Raw genomic sequence first — 22864 nt, 5'->3', positions numbered from 1 at the left:
ACATTACTACTAATTGCCACTAATGACTTAATCCAAAGAAACATTACAGTGTCATTTGCAGAATTCTCTAAAAACTTGTTCTTAGTTTCAATGACATGAGGAATTGGACTTTCTTTGTTTATCTTGTCACCACCAATGAATTTATCACCAAAGTTGTAAAAGTTGTTTGCAACCCTTGTCACCCTGGCAGTTTACATTTGGAATGAAAAACTTGGAATGTGGGCTTCCCCAGTGGTGCAGCGGGTTGAGCACAGCGCTGTGAAGCTCTTCACAGCCTCTGTAGCGCTGGTTCAATTCCCAGCCGGCCAAGGAAATTCCCACATGGCACGGCAGACCTCTCCTGCCTTGTCCGCTGCTCCCCTCAGCAGTCTTCGGTGTTGGTCTCCCTGTTCTGCTCCCCACTCTGTCTCTGGTGAATCCTCTCACCTTTCTATGCCTCTGACCTATACCCCAGTTCTTGTATTAATAAAAATAAATTATTAAAAAATAATTAAAAAAAAACTTAGACTGTAACTACACTATAGCTTCGATCAATGAAGGTGGGATTAGTGCTGCAAAATGCTAACAAATTTGGCTACTAGCATGAATTAATGTGCAGTTTAAAGTTCATTCTAGAAGTTAATGTAAATGACATTCATGCAAGTGGACTTAAAAACTAGGAATGAACTGAGGTTCTTGAAATTTTACTGACAATTCACAGTCAAATCAACAAAAATACAAATGATTTTACTATATACTTTTATTCTTGGATGTATTATTATAAAGATAGAAAAGGAACTTGCAACACAAGCAAAAGGTTATATTTATGTTAAATGTTTTCATTCTTTGTGGAGAAACTTATTTCAGAAAATAAACATTTGGCTCAGGGAAGAAAATATATTTGGTGTCCTAATATAAACAGCACAGTTTTTTAAAGAAACTTTAAAAAATGATAGTGAGCATCTTGCAGATGATTCCTTAACGTTCCAGATGATCAATGCTATAAAAAGACACCCCTTTATTCTTTCATTGTGACTGTGAGGTCATACATCATCTTCTAGATCTAAGACTTAGTCACTTTTCTGAAAGTCAGGTTGTTGTTCAGCTTTATTCATCCAATTTATCTTGGGTCAAGCCCTAGCAATGACAGAGTAAGTGATTCGGCCAAAACTTAGCCAAAGAAATAAATGTTTATTGCCTTATGCATTTCAAAAAGTCCTTCCTACTTATAAGCAAGAAAACTATTTGGAGATTTAAATGATAGCAAACAGAGGCACTGACTAACTTCAGTGGGCAGCATCACCATTTCACTATTCTTTAAATGAAAAGAAAATTGAAGGAACAAATAAAACTTTCTATTGAGACTTTAAAAAGTTAGTAAATAATTTATCATTTCAATTTGTTCTGTTTTAACATAAATATTCACAGCTTTCCTTTTAGTTAAAAAAATTCTCTTCCATTGTGATAATGAAAATAATATAAAATACTAAATAAAGTAATAAGGTTAATTTCTTTCCTGCTGTTGCTAAATTCATGCTACTAATCTCTACAGCTTGACATCAATTAATGATTTTAATTCCAAAATCTTATCACAGCGTTCACCACTCTTTTCTTTAATTAAAATGGATGATGTGTGATGAAGATAAAACAGACGAATTCTTGCAACATTTCTATTCATTAGGGTTTTGCTTTAACAATAAATGGCTTTCAGTACTAATTGCAGCAATGTAAAATGAAAATAATGTTTTTATGACTATGAAAGCATAGTTTTGTATATTAAATAAAGGAAGAAGGCATGAAAAATCTAAATGACCAATTCCTCAGGATTGGTAAAAATCATGTAATTTCTCAGTTATATCAAAACTACTTCTACCCTCAAACCTATGAAGCTTTATACATGGAACAAGTGATGGCACATTTTAAGCACTGTAGAAGCACAAATTGACCTTAGTAGTTGCAATTTTTCTTAAAATGCTGCTAAATTCTATAAAAGATTCAATATCAAATATTTTAACAGAAAAATTGTAAATTTCAGATTCCTGCATATTAATTGCTATCTATCTTCAAAACCATTTTTAAGATCTTGCCAACAACTCTTTTTTGACAAAAAAAAAAATTTTTTTTTACTGAGTTAATCACTGGTTTACAACACCTCTATTGGTTTACAGTACCTCTATGATTCAGAAGTATAGTTTGCAATCAACTCTTTGAGGACACAGTTTACCCCTGATTTATTGGACTTCTATCCAGGCAGTTCCTGGATCTTTTCCCAATAGTATTTTCTCATTCTTAAAGCCAGTATTACAGAAATTCATCATATAAAACCTACATTTGTGGCAGAATGAAATTCAAGCTATAAGACAACTGGAAGGAACAGTTCAAGATAATAGCAATTTTCATTCAACTGATTGAATTCTTCAGATTGAGACTGATGTGTTGCCTGCTATGCCAAGAGGGCCTTTATGAATGAATTCGGTATTTGAAAATAGTCATAATTTTAAAGTGGAATTTTACTATTTTTCTAGTATGGGGATAAAAGTTGATGTTTTTTTAATAAACATATTCTCAATGCATCCTGATAAAAGAAATCTCAAATATAAACAATGGATTTGTAGGTACATTTCCAATCTCAGGGAAGAATGCAAGTTGTTGAAATCCAGAGAGGTGCCTTATAATAAGTGGGTGGAAAGTTAGGTTTCATCACTAATGCCAACATGAAATACCAGTTTTAAAACATAAATTTTGAAAAGACGAAAAAGAGATAAAAGAATTCATAGACATACTATTAACCTCTAATACAAGCACAATTTTTAAAGAACTTGTTAAAAGAAGGCTCACCCCCATGAGTCCTTGTGTGTGTTGGGGAAGCACAGAACATGACAGTGGGTGTAGAATTTTTCCATTTTGCTAAATGAAAAAGCTATGGGCAACTAGACCAAGAACTTGAATTACCATCTCTAAGAAGCATTCATTATTAAATCTAGCCCCACCCACCTCTCCCCTGTCCAAAGCCTTGTAGTAATTATTTTCACAATTTATGATATTTCTAAAATCAATTGTTTAGTGTTAAAATGCATAGTTTCCCCCTCTTAGCAAAGGAAGGGGTCCCTGAAAGAAGAAACAATATTGTAATAATAAAATTTTAGCGTAATCATATTGTGTTCTTGATATATTGTGAAGCAAAAAAAAATCTTTTAAACTAGTAAAAGACTAGAACAATATTTCACTTACCTAAACACACACACACACACACACACACACAGTCCCTCATACACTCTCACTGATACTCCAGTTCACTTACATTACCTTCAGGCTTTCACAAGTATCAAAGCACCTACAACAATTTCCAATTCAAAGAGATGCTTCAATGCCAACTACGTCTAAGTGAGCTCTCATCAAAAATTAAACTGTTCTTTTCTACTCTCGTTACAGTATGTCAATAAAATCATTTCATATATACCTATGTCCTTTCTTTTTCCTTTTTTTTTAAGAAGATTTGTTGAAACCAATCCTATTGCTCAGACCTGACTTTTCTGAAGTATCTGAGAGGAAAGAGAAAACATGAAAACTATGTTAGAGGAGAGGGAAAAAGTACCTTTTCTATAAAATGATTATTTTTTAAAAATCAAGCACCGAATGACAATATGTGACCTAAATGCAAAGATTATCCAGCTTATCCAGGCTGTAATGTCAGAAGGTATGGAAGCAAACATTAAGTTTTAAGCCAAAATGAGTAAAAACTCTTAAAATGTTTTTAGGTAAATAGCAAATGCACCTATTGCTGCTATATAGATTTTTTTTTCCTATAATTTCATTAATATCTGTTGAACAGGATCTTATCAACCAAGTTTTTAATGAATATTTCAAGAAATTACTCAAAGGAGATTTTGGAAACAGGATAAAACTGAAAAGAGAAATACTAAGTGAATGGAATACATATTCAGAAATGCCACCAAAACCTGCAAAAAGTCATGCTAAGAAATTAGAATATACCACTTAAATACACAGATATAGATATATACGATAGTATCACAATAGTTATCCATTGTATAACTACAAAATGCAAACTGGCAAATATTATAAATCAAATTTAATAAGAATGTATGATATCTGAGATAAATATTATTTGAGTCTTGCCAAGTCTGACCAGATATCACAGATAATATTTCATCTTTCAGATCTTCTTTCCTTCCCATTATAATACTATTTACACAAACTTGAAGTTGTTCCAGAAACATTTTACATGATTTTGTAAGAACAAATAAAAGTCTAAAATAAACCAAAATGTTACTTTTTAGATGTTATTTTTTAGAAGTATGTATTGTAGAAAGTTATTTTATAAAATAACAGAATTGTACAGGCCAGTATATTAACAGTGGTATTACAGATTTGTTTTCCTATTTTAATTTATGGTTCTTTTATTCCCCCAACTTTTATGGATTTAAAATTAGAATCAGACCATATAAATGACATGTTTTAAACTGATGAGTAACATGTGGGAAAGAGAAAACTGAAAAAATAAAGATGGACTAGGAATAGGTACATATGTATATAAAATAGAAGCCACTGAGTAGAGGCACGTCACAAACACTGGCTAGGAACTTCCTCACAGTTCTAGGAAATGATCAATTCTGATTTCCACAGCCAGTTAGATAAATGATCTGGATATGGCTGAACCAGGAACCAAAGTTCTTTACTTATCATCAGTATTTCCCAAACAACTTTACGAATTCTGAGAGTTAGTATTTCATGAAAAACAAAAGTGAAGAGAGATGGTCTATGAATAAATAAGTTAAGAAGTGATGATTCTCTATGACTCACAACATACATTCACGTAACTAGAGTTTTGAAAAATAATCACAAATTTGTCTAACCATGTGTTGCTCAAATTATTTGCAAATGTAACCGTTTTCCTGTTATATGGGAAACCTCATACTCAAATAGTTTACATACAACAAAATACATAAGCAGAGTTATCATTGAAGACAAAGACATTAAAAAAACCAAAATTTTACTTCTTATTCTTAGTCAACAGAGAAGTCCATCACTTGCCTTATGGAAGCTAAGTGAACCAGAAGTAACATAGATCATTTAATCAGAAAAGTTCTATTTTGTGTTTGGAGCCCAATTCTTTCAGTTTTTAGAAATGTATCAACAGGGTCTTTGTCCCTAGGCAAGCCTGAAAGATAAATCAACATAGGGCAGAAAGCACAGACTTCACAATAATTCTCCAAATACCAATTGCTTGCTTAGTTTCCCTACTTAGCTTTAATGTGGTAGACAGCATCTCTGAAAGCTAGGGAATCTAGGTTTGCACCTCAGAGTTAGAAGTCAAAATAGGACATCACAGGACCAGCTCACTTCACCCACAGTGTCAACTGAAGATACTGTTTCTCAAGAAGAGACCTTAGGGGCAAAAGTTCAAGTTTGTGGCAGGACATGACTAGTAAAGGCAGAGAACAGCTCCAAACAGTGATCTTTCTCATGCATTTCTCCTACCTGGACAGATATAATCAAGATCCCATCACCCAATGATGGTAGCAAGTGAATGAGATGAAGGAAGTTAGAAGAATGAAGTGAAATTTAATCTCAGATCCATACACAGATGACTCTACTTTCACTTTCCAAATAAATCTTAACATGGTAGGAAAAAGATTTTAAGTTATATTCATTGTCCTTTCATTGTTTTATATTTAAATATGAATAATATTCAGGCTTCATGAAAATGTATGGGCAAAAAAATACTTTCAAAGGTGATTATATCATAACTAATAACTAAGGAATATCAAGTTTTCTATTTTTTACTTGGAATCAGTCAAAATAATTTTTGGAACTCAAAGAGCTACAATAGTAAATCATGCTATAGGAGACCCTCAGTACTAGTCACTAGTGATGCAAAGGCTGTGATGAGAATATAAGCACTGTTTCATTTAAATTTTTATTTATTTATTTAATTTAATTAATTATTTAAATACCTATTTTATTTTTTATTTAATTATTTTTTATTTACTTTTTTCTATTCCTGTAATCAAATTCTTCCCAAATAAGTTATATTTCCATTCTCAAAGAAGCATTGCCAAGGCTGACCAGCATATAGAATAGAAAAGGGGACAAACAAAACAAGACATTAAAGTAACAAACACTAAACATGTTCTACTTATGTAATTTAACATCTTACATGCATTCACTTGCTCTATTACAAGATCCATGAGTTTAAATAAAACATACTTGTAAAAACTGTTATTGAAATACAAAGTCAAAGTATAATAGTTTTCTTAAATTATGAAGCTAATTGATTTTTTTAATGGACCATTCAGTTGTTCCTTGACCCTAAAAGATTTTTATTCTAGGTCTCCTGAACATTGTAAATTCATTATGACCAACCTAGTTCCCAGAAGTATTGCATCATTAGAGGTAAAGAGATGGAGATTAAAAGCAAACCTGAAAAGTGAACTGTGCCTTAGGCAAATTAATAATACAAGTGAAACCATTATGTAAAAATCATTGTTTGGCTGGGAACATTTGACTATGCATTTTAAAAGTAATGTGGAAATGCTGATAGACTTCTGCATTGAAACACAGCAGTCATCTTAAACTGAACAAAAGGAATATTTAGAATACAAAAAAATGGCAAAGAATTAATGAAGCTATCCCCTTTGGCTGGCATCAAGATAAAGGAAAAGAAGTATAATGTTTCCTTCTATTACTCAGATTGTTCTCTAACTAAATCACAATGTTTGGCTGTGGAAATTTGAGTTCATGCATTTACCTAGTATAAATTCTTCCTTTTGGGACAACTCTTTTAAGATACAAGTTCAGACCACTGAGCACTTAAATGCCATATTACACTACACACTTAGGGACAACTAGTACCCTGCCATAAAAAGAGTTTATTATTGGTGAAGATTAGCATCCTAGAAAGAAAAAAAAGGTGGAGATTTTTTAAATAAAAATTCTGGGAAAGAACCTGAAGTAATAAACACAAACTGCATCAAAGTTAAAAGTCCATATTTCTCCCAATTTTCTACATTGAAAAGCTATAAAGAGAGAATCTGAGTAATTATCCTAGCAAAGAACCTCAGAGGTATTAGAAAGATTATGGAAAAAAATCCAAACATTAATTTGGAAAGGAAAACTGTCAAAGACTATTCTTTTTATTTCTTTCATTCATATTAAGAATAATATTGAAAGTGATCCAACTCCAGAATTGCCTTAAAGGTAGTGGGTTATAATCCTAGTAATGCACAATATTCAACTTTACAATATTGATCAATGTACCAGAAACTCCCTTATATTTCAGAATATTCAGAGTATAGTAGGCATAGTATCTCTCTATGCAAATGAAATCCTATAAAACACAGGAACTCACTGTCTACAAACTTAAATAACAAAAATGTGTCAGAGAAGTCTTGCAACCAGGGGGAATTTTAATGAGAAAAATTCTAATCACTTATAAAAATGGTTTTCAAGCATTTGCTTAAAGTAATCCTTTCCATTCATTTCAGTGGTCTTTGGGTTTTCAACATTGAATGATTCAACAATGGATAACAATCTTTCTGGAAGCAATCAGATAGAATTTAAGTGGAAAATGTCACAAAATGTGAAGCTAGTAAGACAGAAGGAGGAAAAGAAAATGTCAGGTTTGAAAGGAAAACAACATCGTAAAATACTAACAACCTACTCAATTCTTACTATACAACATTTTAAATGAGATGTAAAAAATTCAAGTAGTTTTTTTTAAACATACAGATGAGTATTTCTTTATATTTCTTTAAAAATATTATAATATGCTATATAGTCATAGATGAATGAGACAAGATTTGAAATATTTCTGTAGGGTTTTAATAACAATTATAAATTCAGTGTTAACATTTATTCATCTAATATGCCTTACACTCTCCTACACAAAAATCTTAATTAAAACAATTAAAATTCACTTTAATGCCTCAAAAAAATAAAGCTTTTCATTTAATATTTCTTTACATTGTATTCATCCCACAATCATCAGAAAAAAAATTGATTCAATGCAAATTCTTTATATTAAAAAAAAGAATAGAAAGGAAAAAAAGAACCTCAATCTAATGAGGTTTAATTAAATAACTTAAATCTACCTCTCCTGCTCCTGCTTCATACGTATTCTCTCCTCTTCTGATGTAAAGGACTCCTGCATTTTTATTTTACCCGTTTTCTCAATCTTGTCATCTTTTCGATGTTTGCCAAACCTGTTGACAACAAAAAATTCTAACTTGTCAATATATACAAAATGAGTTTTCCTTCTTTTGTGATAATGACATATGTACTCAATAAAATGTGAGCTCCCTCAAAATGAGGGAAGGCCAAAGTATCATTAGTTTTTCCAACATTAATATTTTCATTAGAACATTTCACTTATTTTTAAATTCCTTGAATTCCCAGAGAAAACCCTCATGTAAAATGGCCTCAACACCAATTTTGCTTTTGGTAAAATAAAAATAAACAGCAGCAACAAATACCTTATAAGCTCTCCTTATTTAAAAAATAATGAATTTACAGGACTAAATGTTGAATACTTCTGATACTAAAGAGATATATATATACTTTAAATACAGACATACTACAATCTCCATAGGAGTGGGTTTCTCTTAGGACTAAAGATTGTTAATCTACAATCATCTATTTAATAATCTCCCATAACAACTATTTTCTTTATTTTCACAGTAAGTTTTATTGGAAACATTCATCTTATTTTAAAAACTGACAAAAAAGCCACTGTTGCAGCATTTGAAGTACAAAGGATAATTTATACTGCTATCATTTATACTTTGAGCTTATTAAATTGAAAGCTTTAAGACAGTCTCATTAAATAGTATTCCTAAATCTGTTGAAAAGTAATTGTTGAATGTGGTACCTATGACTTGAAAATTTACCTCTGATCAAAAACAAACAAGAGGAACAAGCACATGATTCAAAAACCATCCACATGAACTTTTACAGACTGAATTTGAGCATCTTTGAAAAAACTCATTATTGTCTTCAGGCATCCATATATCTCGGAAACCTCAGATATAGTATCAATTCTTTTTCTAGTCCGTTATTTTTCACTAAAAGATTATGTTGCCTGGAATGCATGCATGACACACCCTCAAATAATATTCATCCGTTAGTGACTTGGTTATCAGATATTTCAAAAAGGAAATATTTGATATTCAATTGTACTTTCACAAATATATAAAGTATATTATTTACTTCTGAGGACAAAATAGTAACCAGGCTAATGGTGACAATTAGTCATATTGGAAAAGACTGAAATAAAACAGTAGGTCCAAAGTTGATTAAAAGAGGTAAAACAATATTTCAATAAATGGCTTGGTTTAGCATAGAGATCATTATCTTCTTAATGTAAATCTGAATCCAAATGCAGGTCTATGTACTAAGTATATGTGGAGGGATTTTAAAAATTAGGGAAGAAAAGTATTCATAAAATGCTAAAGTAGAAACAAAATACCATTAACACTATTCCTTTAAGAACGATGTATTATTATTAGCATCAAAACTCACTGTAAAATTGATTTCTGTAGAGTACTATAAATATCTATATACTCATAACTTAGATAGTTTAGGAGAATTGGACAAATCTTAGAAGCAAACTATATTCAATAGAAAACTTGAATAATCCAATTATATGCCAGAAAATTGAAACAGTAATCAAAACTCTCCAGCAGAAAAAAAGCTCAGGGATGAGATGGTCTCACTAGTGAGTTATACCAAACATTCAAAGACAAACTCCAATAACACCAGTCCTTCTCAAACTCTTTCAAAAAATTGAGGAAGAGAGAATGCTGCTAAACACATTTTATGAAGTCAACATTACTCTGATATCAAGGACATCACAAAGTACAAAACTACAGACTAATATGCCCAATAAACATAGATGCAAAATTCCTCAACAAAATCTCCCACAACAAATTAAATAACACTTTAAAAGGATTACATATCCTGCCCAAGTGGAATTCATTCAGGGACACAAGTATTATTCAACATCTAAAAATAGATCCCTTTAATTCAGCACATCAACAGAAAAAAAAAAAGATAGAAATCATATGATCATATCAACAGATGCAAAAAAAAAATTGTTGAGATTCAACATCCATTTATGTTAAACTCTCCAAAACTGGGGGTAGAAGGAACATAATTCATCACAATAAAGACCATACATGATAAACCCACAGCAAACATACTCAATGGTGATAAATTGAAAACTTTTCCTCTAAGATCAGATAAAAACAAGGATGTCTACTTTCCTCACAACTATTCAACATATCAATAGTATGGGAAATCCTAGTCAGAACCATTACACAAGAGCCATATATAAGAGGAATCCAAACTGAGTAAGAAGTAAAACTATCACTATTTTCAGACAACATGACAATATATATAGAAACCCTAAAAAGTACATTTAAAAAAAAACTAATGAAAATAATAAATAAGTATGCTAAAGTATCAGACTACAGACCCAATATACAATAACTGTTGCATTCTAGTATGCAAGTAATGAACTAGAAAAGGAAGATTCAAGAAAATAACCTCATTTACAATTGCATAAAAAGAATTAAGTAAGTAGGAATAAACTTAGCAAAGTAAAAGACCTCTACATTGAAAATGATAAGACATTGTTAAAAGACATAGAAGACACAAAGAAATACATATTTTTTGCAAATAGATTGGAAGAATTAACATTGTTAAAATGGCCATCTTACTGAAAGCAATATGCAGATTCAATGCAATCCCTATCAGAATTTCAGTGGCATTCTTCAAAGTAAGAGAGAAAATATTACTGAAAAAACCCTGAGTAGTAAAAGCAACCATGACAAAAAAAAATAAAAAAGAAAGTATCACATGGCCATTGAAATGAAAATAGACATGCAGACTAAAGGAATAGACTTTGGAACCCAGAAATAAACCCATCCTTATATGGAGAATTAACCTTTGACATAGGAGCCATGACCATACACTGGAGAGAGAAATGTCTCTTCAACACATAGTGTTGGGAAAACTAGACAGCCATGTGCATATGTGCATAAGAATGAAACTAGAGGGCCTCCCTAGTGGTGCAGGTGGTTGAGTGCCGCACCATGAAGCTGTCCGCAGCCTCTGCAGCATGGGTTTGATTCTGGCCGGCCGGCAAAAATCCCAAATGGCAATGCAGACCTCTCCTGTCTCACCCACTGCTCCCCTCAGCAGTGTATTTCTTCGGTCTGCCTGTTCTGTTCCCTGCTCTGTCTTGGGTGAATCCTCTCACCATTCTGCGCCTCTGGCCTGTACCCCGGTTCTTGTATAAAAATAAATAAATCTTTTTTTAAAAAAAGAAAGCAACTAGACCACTATTTTGCACTATGCACAAAAATTAATTCAAAGTGAATTAAAGACATGGATGTAATACCTAAAACCAAAAAAATACATAGAAGAAAAAACATAGGCAAAAAACTCCATAATTTTGGCTTCAGGAATTCTTTGCGACTCAACACCAACAGTAAAAGAAACAAAAGAGAATATACACAAATGAGATTATATCAAACTAAAATCTTCTACACAGCAAAAGAAACTATCATTTAAATAAGACATCCTAAAGAATGGGAGAAAAAAATTGCACATCATCTATTCAAAAAGATGCTAATAGCTAATACCTGCAAAGATCTCATACAACTCAATGAAAAGGAAATAAGAATGCAATCAGAAAAGTGAAATAGACACTTCTCTAAAGAAAACATGTAGATGGGCAATCGGCATATGAAAATATGCTCATCATCATATAGTATCAGGAAATGCAAATCAAAAATCCTGTGAAAAAGGCCCATAGCAAAAAGACCAGAAGCAACAAGTGTTGTAGAGTACGTGGAGAAAAAGGAACCCTCATACACTATTGGTGGAAATGGAGAATAGTTCAGTCCCTATGGAAAAGAGCATGCAGGTTCTCAAAACATTAAAAACAGATCTACCACATGACCCAGCAATTCCACAGCCAGTTATATACTCAAGGAATGCAAAAGCACTAATCCAAAGGAATATAGGTACTCCTATGTTCATGGCAACATTATTTATAATAGGTAAATTATGGAAACATTAAGTACCCAATGGCAAATGAGTAGGTAAGGAAGATGTATTATATAGATACAATATATATAAAGGATGAAATCTTGCCAATTGCTGTACTATGGATGGGAGTAGAAGGAATTTTTCTAAGTGAAACAAGTCCAAAAGACAAATACAGGAAGATTTCAATCATCTGTGGAATACAGATATACCATAAAGAAAGGCAAAACCAAACAAAAAAGCCACAGAGATCTGACTGCAGAAGTAAAGTTATCAGAAGGGAAGAGTGAGAGGGACGCTTGGGAGAGGACCCAAAGAACTACGGTGGACATTGATGGGTACTCCGGTGGTGGGTGTGCTGTGATGACACCCATCTAAGAATTAAGAATCTCTACTTCTAAATCATATAACAGTGTCGTAAACCAACATTATCTCAATAAAAAAATTAACTTCTATAAAGCAGTCCTTAAAATTGAATCTTACTTAGAAATTGGAAGTTAATGGCAAGTACAAAAATGGAAAAGTATCCCCAAGAACTTAATTCCAGATGTTGACCATCTCTCATGAGGGATAAAACATGTACTTTGCTTTAAATACAAAGCATTAAAAATAAGACTTTTAGTCAAAATATCAATAATGCCTAAGAGTAAAGTATAATGATTGACTTTATGTAGTGTATGAATAAATGAGTGAGCAAATATTCAAAAAAAAACTGACACTGGAGTCAATATCTAAAATAATATTCATTCTTCAATAAAAGTTTACAGAACCTCCACAAAAGTTTAGGAAAGAAAATGGGATTAGATTAACTTGAGTGACATCACTAAAGGATATTGAAAGTTGATCTGAATTCCCATCCTGAAAATTCTGCAATATTTGAGGTACTTAGAAATATTAAATGTATTAAGCTGTAACTTCAAGAAAAGAGTGAGTTCAAATGCTAATACATAATAGTTATTGAAAATAAGAATGCCTTAAGGTAGATCATTTTCACAATTTTTCAGTTCATGAATATTCTTCCAAAGGCACAATGTTCCTATATCAACCTAACCAGTTTGTTTTTAAAAGACTATTTTACTGGTTCACATTCTAGATCACATGCATTCAACCCGGTACTATATTGGACAAACATAATGCAATGACACCAGAGATATTATCTATCTGCACCAAAAGTACAGTTTAATCTCACATGAAGATCATGTGTATCTTCCCACTGAACTAATAAAATGGGGAGAAGAGGAGAGTTTACTTTAACATATAAAATCTTTAACACATTACAAAATAGCTTAGATATTTTGAGGCTCAAAGCTAACACTTGGTTTAATTAGCCATGTTAAAATCTTTTAACAGTGCTCTGGGTCTTACCTTGTGATTAAAGTTGCAGTCTTAAGTCTACCAACTTTTAGCTTTTTTATTAAGTACGCATGACTTTCAAAAAACAGACTACATATTCATATTTAAGAACGGTATTTTTCTCACTGTTACTTCTCATTGTATCAAAGTACTTCTCAGACTGTTCCCTAATCATCAGAATAGACTATTTTATTATTTGGAAATTTGTTATCTAAATTATAGCACAGTCTCCTTTTTACATTAATGTATGAAAATGTAAAGAAACCATAGATAAAATGTTTATATGTTAGCATTTGGACATTTCCCTTAATTATGCAATTAAGGGAATTGTCTTAATTATGCAGTTTCTTTAAGGCATATTATGAAATCACAGTATATTACTTATTGGGGTAAAAACCAATCTCTCAGGTATACATTTTGAAAGAACGAAATAAAGACCGCAAGTGAAAACAAATATATTAACTATTCTAGAGTGTGAAAAAAAAAGCAGGTACACCTCTTTCATTCTAATCACCAATGTATTATTAATTTATAGTTACCTAATTCTTCCTGAAAAGAGGGCAAGGTCATTGAAAAATTTCAGCTAAACACGTATTCTAAGTGTCACAGATGAACTCAGCAATTAACCGACAGAGACAATCATTTAATAGTAAGAGGTTTTAAAACTTGGAAGACATCAATTCCATTTATTTTATTATTTTTTAAAAGCCACAGATGAATATCAGATGGGTCATTTTCCAAGGAATAGCATAACTTTAAAAATATTATACTAATAACATGTCTAGGAAGCAAACATTCTCAAGCAGAGAATCAGTTTCATGAATTGCCTTCTGGCTAATCCACATGAATATTGAAACAGAAAACTCTACCACCCAATGGATATGATACAGAGACACAAAGTGGTCACACAATCCACAACCTCAGGAAAAATTTGCTGGTATGTGAAGACATTTAAAATAGGATAATGGCCTTTTTTCAAAAACAGAGACAAAAAAGAAAATAGAGTATTGAGGGAAATAGGAACACATGGGGATAGAAGATACATTGAAAAAAAATATCAATATGCCGTTGAAGACTTCACAGAAAGAACAATAAATGAGTCTTGTCTCATCAGAATAGAATTGATTGTCACATTCTTAAACATATGGCTTTCTTCATAAAGGATACAGCAATGTTTACATTCAGCTAAAGTAATCTCAAAGTAATCTGCTAAATGGGTTTTACTATGACACGTTTACAAATGAGATTGCTACCAGCTGCCAGATCAGATATATATATATTATTATACTAAATATATATATATATTTAGTATATATATACTAAATATATATATATTATTATACTAAAGGATGATGGCAAAATGTGCACTTTCGATGAATAAAGAAAGCAAAAAGGAAACAAACAAAACAGCAAAGAATTGTAACAAAATTCCATTGTTATATAGAAAGAGCTGTTGTGAAAAATTAACTACTGCTACGATTTTTGTGCTATGAAACCAATATTTAGGTTTTTAGTAAATTAACCTAATTCTTTCAGTAGTATAAATACCATTGAAATATTTACTATTTTAATACTGGTACTAAAAATAGAGATGAAATCTTTATAAAAATTATGCCATATACCATACAGAATCCTGCTATAAATAAAATGAATATGTAATTAGTTGTATAATGAAAGGTCTCTATTTGCTACTCTATTCAAAAACTCAATCCAATAGAAAGAAAAAATAAAATATCTGCTGCTATATCTAAAAATAGATGAACAGAATACCCAGAATTAGATACTTTTTGAGCTTCAAGGAATAATTTTTAAGTAGTTTTCTTTAAAAAATAACCTTACTAAAATGTCATCTAGGAATCTGATATTTCTTTCTGCTAATTACCAAGGTCTTCATATGTAAGGAACACTTTGCTACATTATTTGTCTTAATATTTACCCTAGGAAATTTGTAGGCTAAGTGATACAATATAGCTGGGAAAGAGAACGAAATGGGTCAAATACAAATTCAATGCCAAGTCATTCATACTCTCCCAACAACTGAATCCTACACAGGAAAGGTAAACACAGTCATCCAACTCAAAACACTGCTTTTTATTTTGTCCCTCACTTCTACTTATTTGCAAATTCACACAATTTAATCACTTCCTTTCTCCAGGAATTCATTATCACTTTCTGGAAACTTTCAGTTGTTTTCTTGTGGACAAATGTGTTTGTACAACTACCGCACTACCCTGTCCTGACCGCTGCCTACTGTGGTCATTTGCCCTAAAGATACTTGAGCAATACCAGCTGTCCAGTGAGCTGGGCTCAAGATCCCGTGCAGCAAAATCACACATCCTATACTCTGTCCTTTCTGGGACATCCAGTTCTCTGAAAGAGTCAGGAAAACAATGCCCATTCAAATAAAAGAAAAATCATGAACTTTTAACTTCATTCGTCTAGTGTTCCTTGAGTCATACCTTTTCTAAATGGTTTTTGAGCTAAGTTTCTCCAGAAATTCTAGAAAAAAAAATTTTTTAAATGATTTTGCTATAATCTTTCCCCATGTTCTTGGTAGGAGCATTTGTTTCCCTTACTCATCACTCTAATTCTCTAACACAAATATGAAATTGTTTTTGCCTTATATCTCTAGGATTAGAGTTCAGGTCACTTTGGGTCACTTAATAGCTAATTTAAGACATCTTGGAGGTATTGATCTGGGACACTCCTGAAGCAAATAATATTCCCTGACCTATGAAGTTCAGTTTGTATCTTTTGTGAGCTATAACTGATCCCATTTAATGCTCTTTTGATTATTTAATTACACATAAGTTGAATTTATTGAATTCTTATTATGTACTTTGCTCATTGATCCCCAAACCAGCAGCTAACAGTGTTACCACCTTCAGAGAAAACCTCAAGGACCACAAGGGACTTAATGATTTCACAGGTCACATAGCAAGTGAGAAACAAAGCCAGAAATTCAGACCTAAGACTATTTTTACTACATCAGATACCTCAAAAGCTTTAGAAACCAAAGATAGTCACTCTATGCTTTCTATGCTGGGAGCAGCTGGTTAAAACATTTTAGCTGAAATAAATGAGATAAATCTTATATTGCCTGGGGCAATGAGTTTCTGGGGACATTGTTCCTGTAAGGAACTTGTCTCTGCAGGCCAAGAATCTGAATGCAAGGTCAAGACTTGCTCCCAACCATTGCAAAAGATCATAAAAACTGCCCTCATACCCACTCATAGGACATTGCCAACATTTCCAAAAGCAGTGACACTCCAAATGTCAAAATTGTCTGTACTGACATATGCAAATACTGCCAGGCAGCAGCAGAAGCATGTCAAACTGCCCAAACTCAATCAGAGGGTGAAATAATAAGAATTCACTGCATGCTTTTTTCTTTTATAATGACGTACTCATGGTTTCTGTCTCTATTTTGTGTGTGTGTGTCTCAGACTCTATTTTACAAATGACAATATGACAAAAAATTAAAGACTTCTAATATGTCCTTCCCATCCAGGAATTTACAGATTTCAGTGACATTTTAAGAAATCACTATCACGTTAACATACTGATTTGCTCAGCAGTCTTTGTGGCTATGCTGGATGAATCAGGGAAGGGGAGGCTGATTATGAAAAGCAGAAAGTTCCTATTTAGGCAAAACATCTTGGTAATCAACAATGATGAGAAGGGAGTTTTTGGAAAGGGTATATGACAACTTGATAGTGCTTTATAAAATGGGATGCAGTTTTAAGTTGGCAGAGTTTAGCAGGGGTTCTCTTTAAAAGGAAATTCACAAACTTGAAGATCATTATTTGATTGTGTACAGTTTTCATCAGTGCTAGGCTGATTAGATTTAATAAACTAAATTTCTGTTGCTTAGCATCCAGAGAAAAAGTAGTGACTTTAAAAAAAAAAAAAAAGAAAGAAAAAATAGCTTCTACTTAACCAAGCTAGAAAATCCTTTTACGTGCCATGCACCCTTAATGGACGACATATTCTCCTCAGGACTGCCACTAAACGTCATTATATATGCACTCTTTCCTTTGGCCTAGCCTGTGTTATCTAATCATGGTGCACTAATATGCCTAGTAACCGGATACTTGGGGACTCCTAGAAGGATATGGAACAAGGAAATATTAAAACAAAATTAAGAAATTGAACCCAGTATGCTATCATATATTTGATTTTATAAAAAGTCACTGTACATTCCAAAGATTTTAAAGACAAACAACAGAACAGACAAACAAAAACCTATGGGATCAAGATATAAAGACTTAAGGAAAAAAGAGCATAGTAATCCTTCAAAACACAAGAAAAAATACACATACTCTGAAATAATTCTTGAAACTATATTTAGCGCCATTCTTGTAAAATGACAGATGAGAGGAGGCATATTTAAATTATGATGTTAAAGTTTTTCAGGCGTCTGCCATTCATAGAACATATGACATATTTTCTCTAGCAAATGAATTCCCTCTTTATAAAAAGAGGTCAATTTGTAATTACTGTCCCATATAGGATTGTTATAAGGCTTGATATACCTTTCCTTTTTCAAAACAAACCCACACAGGTAACCAAACCACACCAACACAGTAATACTGAACAGGCCAATGCAAAAGATATGTCAAGTATATCTTTTGTTTCCCCTTTACAGTGACTTTATAATATGATATATATTATTATCTATGAACTAAAAATAAATACACATGGACACACACACTGAAACAGTAAAAGCAACACATAATTCTAAATATCTGAAACGCTTGATTTGGTATTGAAATCAGCCATGTCTATTTAAATTGATTTTGAGAATGTCTTTCACAGAACTACTTCTCTGGGTCCTTTCTTTACTACTATACTCCTAATTCTTGCACTGTTCATTTTAAAGCATTATTGTTTCATAATACAATACTACAAATTGCAAATTACATTTGGCTCAAGGAGTGATTATGAAAAATACTATCACTGTTGCCTTTGCTCAAATAACTGATAATAATGAGAGATTGATTGAGCTCTAAGCAGTCCAAGTGACGAGAAGGGTCAATTTGAGCATTTCTATTAAGCTTCTTTTGTTAAACCCAACACTTTGTCAGGTCAGAGGCAAATAATCATACCCTACATCCGGTTACCATGGTTTTCCTTTCCTAAGCATCAGAACAATTTAGTGAGTGGTACTGCCCAAAGGCAGTCCCCATAAGAAATACTAATGAGATACAAGTCAAAAAATACATCTGTTAAAAAGGGCACTTGAACGAGAAAGAAGAGATAGGATGAAATTTTACCGCATCCCTTTTTTGTATTAGGACAAAGAATCATTAAGTATTTAGTAACAAAGATAATCCTAATAATGGTTATTGCCATCTGCCCATCTGATACTTAAATTGGCATCTAGCTTATAACTTCTTATGAGGTAACACAAACACATGCACTTCTTAAGAAAATCTTTTTCAGTGAGAAATATTCACCCTTAATATGTATGATGATTCAAATTCAATGAGAATATGATAGGAGATATATAGGTATAGGTATAGCAGCTGAAAGGAATAGGTATAGCAGCTATATAGGCATAGCAGCTGAAACACCCTCAAATATCTTCTTACCTTATATATTTACAGTCCAAATGAAAGTGACAAAGAGAGACAGATAATGTGGTGATTGAAGTTTGGGGAGGGGGCTTAGATATCTCCTTGAAACTTTGAAAGATTAAAACTTCCCCAAAGATCTCATTATCTGTAAATTTAAGGTGTCAGTCAGCACTTTTTTTTCCTGTGGACGATAGGAAACAATTTCTGTTGATTCACATTTCCTAGAGAATGCTCTCTATAGAGTAAATTAAGTACCGTAGATTTCCATTTTTTATCTTTCAGTTGATTTACATATTCTGATTTAACATTAAAGAGCTGACACATTTTTAAGGTCTAATAGAGGGCTTCATGGGCAAATTGCCAAAAACTGGAGGCCAAACCTAATCCTTAGTAAAGAGAAGAGCAAGCAGCTCGCCAGGCCCCAAGTCAGCACCTACTGTCGACCTTAGTAACACCACCCTCTTAAGGAATAAGAGAATAAAAAATGTATGCCTTTGATTGAAATCAGTGAACTGGGTCCAGGTGAGTTTGACACATGCAGAAAATAATAGTGGTGTGCATCAAAAAATGGCAATGGATCTACTCCAGAAAAGATTCTTTATTTTTCTGGAGTGTAGCTTCCCACTCTGAGGGTGCACAGCCATGCCTATTATTTATGACTCAGCTGTGGTTAAGAACCCAGTTGGTAAACAGGTTTCAAATTCTTGGGGTGGTTTCAGGTTTGGAGTGATAAGGGCTTCGAATGAGGAGATATGTTTAGTGTTTCATCTCCAATCAGCAGACCCCCTCATATGAAAGGGAACATGAAATTTGACAAAGCGCCACACTTCTTTTCCTTATTTGATGAAATAGTCAGACAGGCATTCAAATATGGAACTTGTTGACTTGTGCACTGCCCTGGAATTCCTCTCATCCTAACTCACTTCCATTTCCTATAACGGTCACGTCTGCACAGCCTGCTGTGTGGTCCCAGGCTCCACAGATTCACTGGCAGTGCACGCCAAGGAAAGCTTTGTAAGAGTGCCCTGTTTGTCCTCAACCATTCTGGAACTGAGGCCAACATCACTAATACCAGTTTAATTTCCAAGGTTTCCCCCAGTTACAGTTGCCTTTACAGTATATCATTATATTGCCTTTCCTCAGTCAAAGTTTGAAACTCTCTATTCTAAACTAGTGTGCATAATCATGGTATATTAGCAAACCTCACTTCACTGAGAAATGAAAAAAAAAATATACATCTATAATTATCTATCTATGCAACCATCTATCCCACAGGATGGAAATAGCCCATATATCATTTTTAGCACAGGCAGTCAGAATATCTACCTAGAAACTAATTCAGGAAGAATTAAGGGAGAAAAAAACTTAAATAACATGAGCAGACAGATGAACAGAACCTTAAAAATTCACAAAGATTTCCATGCACATTTTTTCATTCAGTTCTTAAATGAAATGTGAAATAAAATGGAAGCAAGGAAAATGAAGCTGACAGAATAAATGCTACATGTGGTGGAACAGAGTTGGAAGAAAACAGGGCTTCAACATCTAAATCACAAATTCTTTCTACTAGAGAAGATTTTTCTCCCTCTTCAATCATCTCAAACTCTTCCAATAACTGTTAGGTTCTTCATGTTGACTTATATGTTATGAATTCATTAAGTAAAAGGAAATACTTACTACACTAAAATTATATTAAAAATAAGAAACAACCACTATATACAAATTTTAAGGAACGTGACAAGCTGACTAAAATATTTGAAAGTGGTCAATGCAATTTAACTCTTAAATGTCCATCAAAATGCATGATGCAAGTGTTCCTTCCTACAGAAATACTAAGATATGCTGCTGATGGACAGGCACGAAGACAAGCAGATACAAAACACTGAAGCAAACAGGTAACTTATCTAAAGATCAACAACTCAGTTACACAGCACTCATAGGTGAGATTGGGCAAGGGCAGGGTTTCTCAACCTTGGTTTTATTGAAATATTGAGCCAGATCATCCTTTGCAGGTAACCAGGGGCTCACTTGTGCATGAGAGGGTGTTCCGCAACATTCATGGCCTCTGGCCACTACATACTGGAAGCAATCCCTCCCCAAGTATGACAACCACATAAGTCATCAGATAGTACTAAAAGTACCATGTGGGGTAAAACCCTGGGGGTTGAAAACCTCTGCCTTACAGTTTAAGACAAAGTTTCATGCTAATCTCTATTATTTATGAGCAACAAGAAAAAGCAGATTCAAAGGGCCTCCCTGGTGACACAAGAGGTTAAGACGCAAGCTATGAAGCTGTTGGCAGCCTCTGCAGCACAAGCTCAATCCCCGGCTGGCCAGGGAGTAACCCACATGGCACAGCAGATCTCTCCTGACTTGCCCACTGCTCCCCTCAGCAGTATATTTCAGTCAGACTGCCTGTTCTGTTCCCCACTCTGTCTCTGGTGAATCCTCTCAGCCCCCACACCTCTGGCCTGTACCCCAGCTCTTGTATGCATAAATAAATAGATCTTAAAGAAAAAAAAGAAAGAAAAAAAAAAAGAACAAGCAGATTCAAAGGACAGAAGTAGGTATGTTAGTCTCCACCCTCAACTGCTCCATTTTTTTCAAGACTACTCCTAAACACTGAAGGGTAATCTCTTTCTTCCCTGACTTAGATGCTACTTCTTGTCTTCCAGTACTTTGATGATCTTCTGCATTCATCCTTAACCAAGACCCAAAAGACAAAATCCAGCATAATGAAACCCAAGGAATATTTGGGGAACGTACACATAAATACCAGTAAATAAAAAGGCCACCAAAATCAGTACAATCAAAATTAGCATACTGACGAAGGCTTGGACTCCAAAATCAGGACACAGATTATTTGATGTGTGACAATTGGTACAATGAAAAACAATAAAAATGCTATCCATATAAATCAGTATTAGCAAAAATGAAATGCAAACGTGGTTTTTAACATGCAGCACATTACTAGCAGAAATCATTATTCTATAAACAATACATGTAATTTTCTAATAAAAATATCTAAACATTCACCCCTTTTCCCATTTCCAAGAAGCAACTCTGGGATCCCTAAGTTTGGAAAATCATGACCATTTAAATGGTAGATTTACTAAGGTTTGCCAGGGTCTGTAGTTTATTCCTTGTCTTTTTGGTTAAGCCAAAAGAAAAAGAGCTGGTTGGCAGTGGTTAGCCTTGCCTCGTATACTTGAATGAGCATGAACAGTAACCCAGTGCTGTAAAAGGAGCTGAAATTTCAGAAACCTGAGGCCACCGGGCTTCATTAACCAAGAGCTAGAGAGGCAGTTCCAGGCTGTCCACCCACTCACCATTCTCCCTTCTTTAGATGAGAAACCCTGATTTGGTAGGGAGAGGAAATATGCATAGTTAGCATAAAACCACATTCCCAGCTTCCTTTGAAAACAGGAGCAGGAGACAGTATAATTAAGAGCACAACACTTTGGAGGCAGAGTCCTGAGTAAAAATTCCAGTTTCATCCCAGTAACTAATATTCTCCTTAAGAAAGTCAATGTGGGCCTCCCCGGTGGTGCAGCAGGTTGAACGCAGAGCTGTGAAGCTGTCCGCAGCCTCTGCAGCACCAGTTCTATTCCCGGCTGGCCAGGGAGATTCCCACAGGGCGCGGCAGACCTCTCCTGACTCACCCACTGCGCCCTTCAACAGTGTATTTCAGTCAGTCTGCCTGTTCTGCTCCCTGCTCTGTCTCTGGTGAATTCTCTCACCCTCCCGCACCTCTGGCTTATACCCCAGTTTTTGCATAAATAAATAAATCTTAAAAAAAAAAGTCAATCCATGGTGGTCAACAGAGGACAAAATATTGTCAACAGCTTTTAAAGATTGTAAGAGCAGAACTAATTGAGACAACT

The 22864-nt window shown here is 33.6% G+C and overlaps 1 protein-coding gene across 19 annotated transcripts in view; it reads right to left on the bottom strand.

Moving 5' to 3' along the window:
• The window catches only part of PARD3 (par-3 family cell polarity regulator), a 592143-nt gene that overhangs the window by 154336 nt on the left and 414943 nt on the right, over positions 1-22864 (bottom strand). For 15 of the 19 annotated variants that reach the window (XM_054695018.1, XM_054695006.1, XM_054695008.1 and 12 more), the window contains one exon: positions 8091-8201. The exons of the other annotated variants lie outside the window; for them this stretch is intronic. In XM_054695018.1, the coding sequence (XP_054550993.1) occupies positions 8091-8201 (111 nt within the window). The remainder of the gene's footprint in view (positions 1-8090; positions 8202-22864) is intronic. 19 annotated transcript variants of the gene reach the window in all.

Source organism: Talpa occidentalis, unplaced genomic scaffold (genome assembly GCF_014898055.3).
Source record: "Talpa occidentalis isolate TD23 unplaced genomic scaffold, MPIMG_talOcc4v2.1 talOcc4.14, whole genome shotgun sequence".
In the NCBI taxonomy this organism is placed as follows: domain Eukaryota; kingdom Metazoa; phylum Chordata; class Mammalia; order Eulipotyphla; family Talpidae; genus Talpa; species Talpa occidentalis.
Note: the sequence above shows the minus strand (reverse complement) of the source record. Positions and strands in the feature narration are given on the sequence as shown.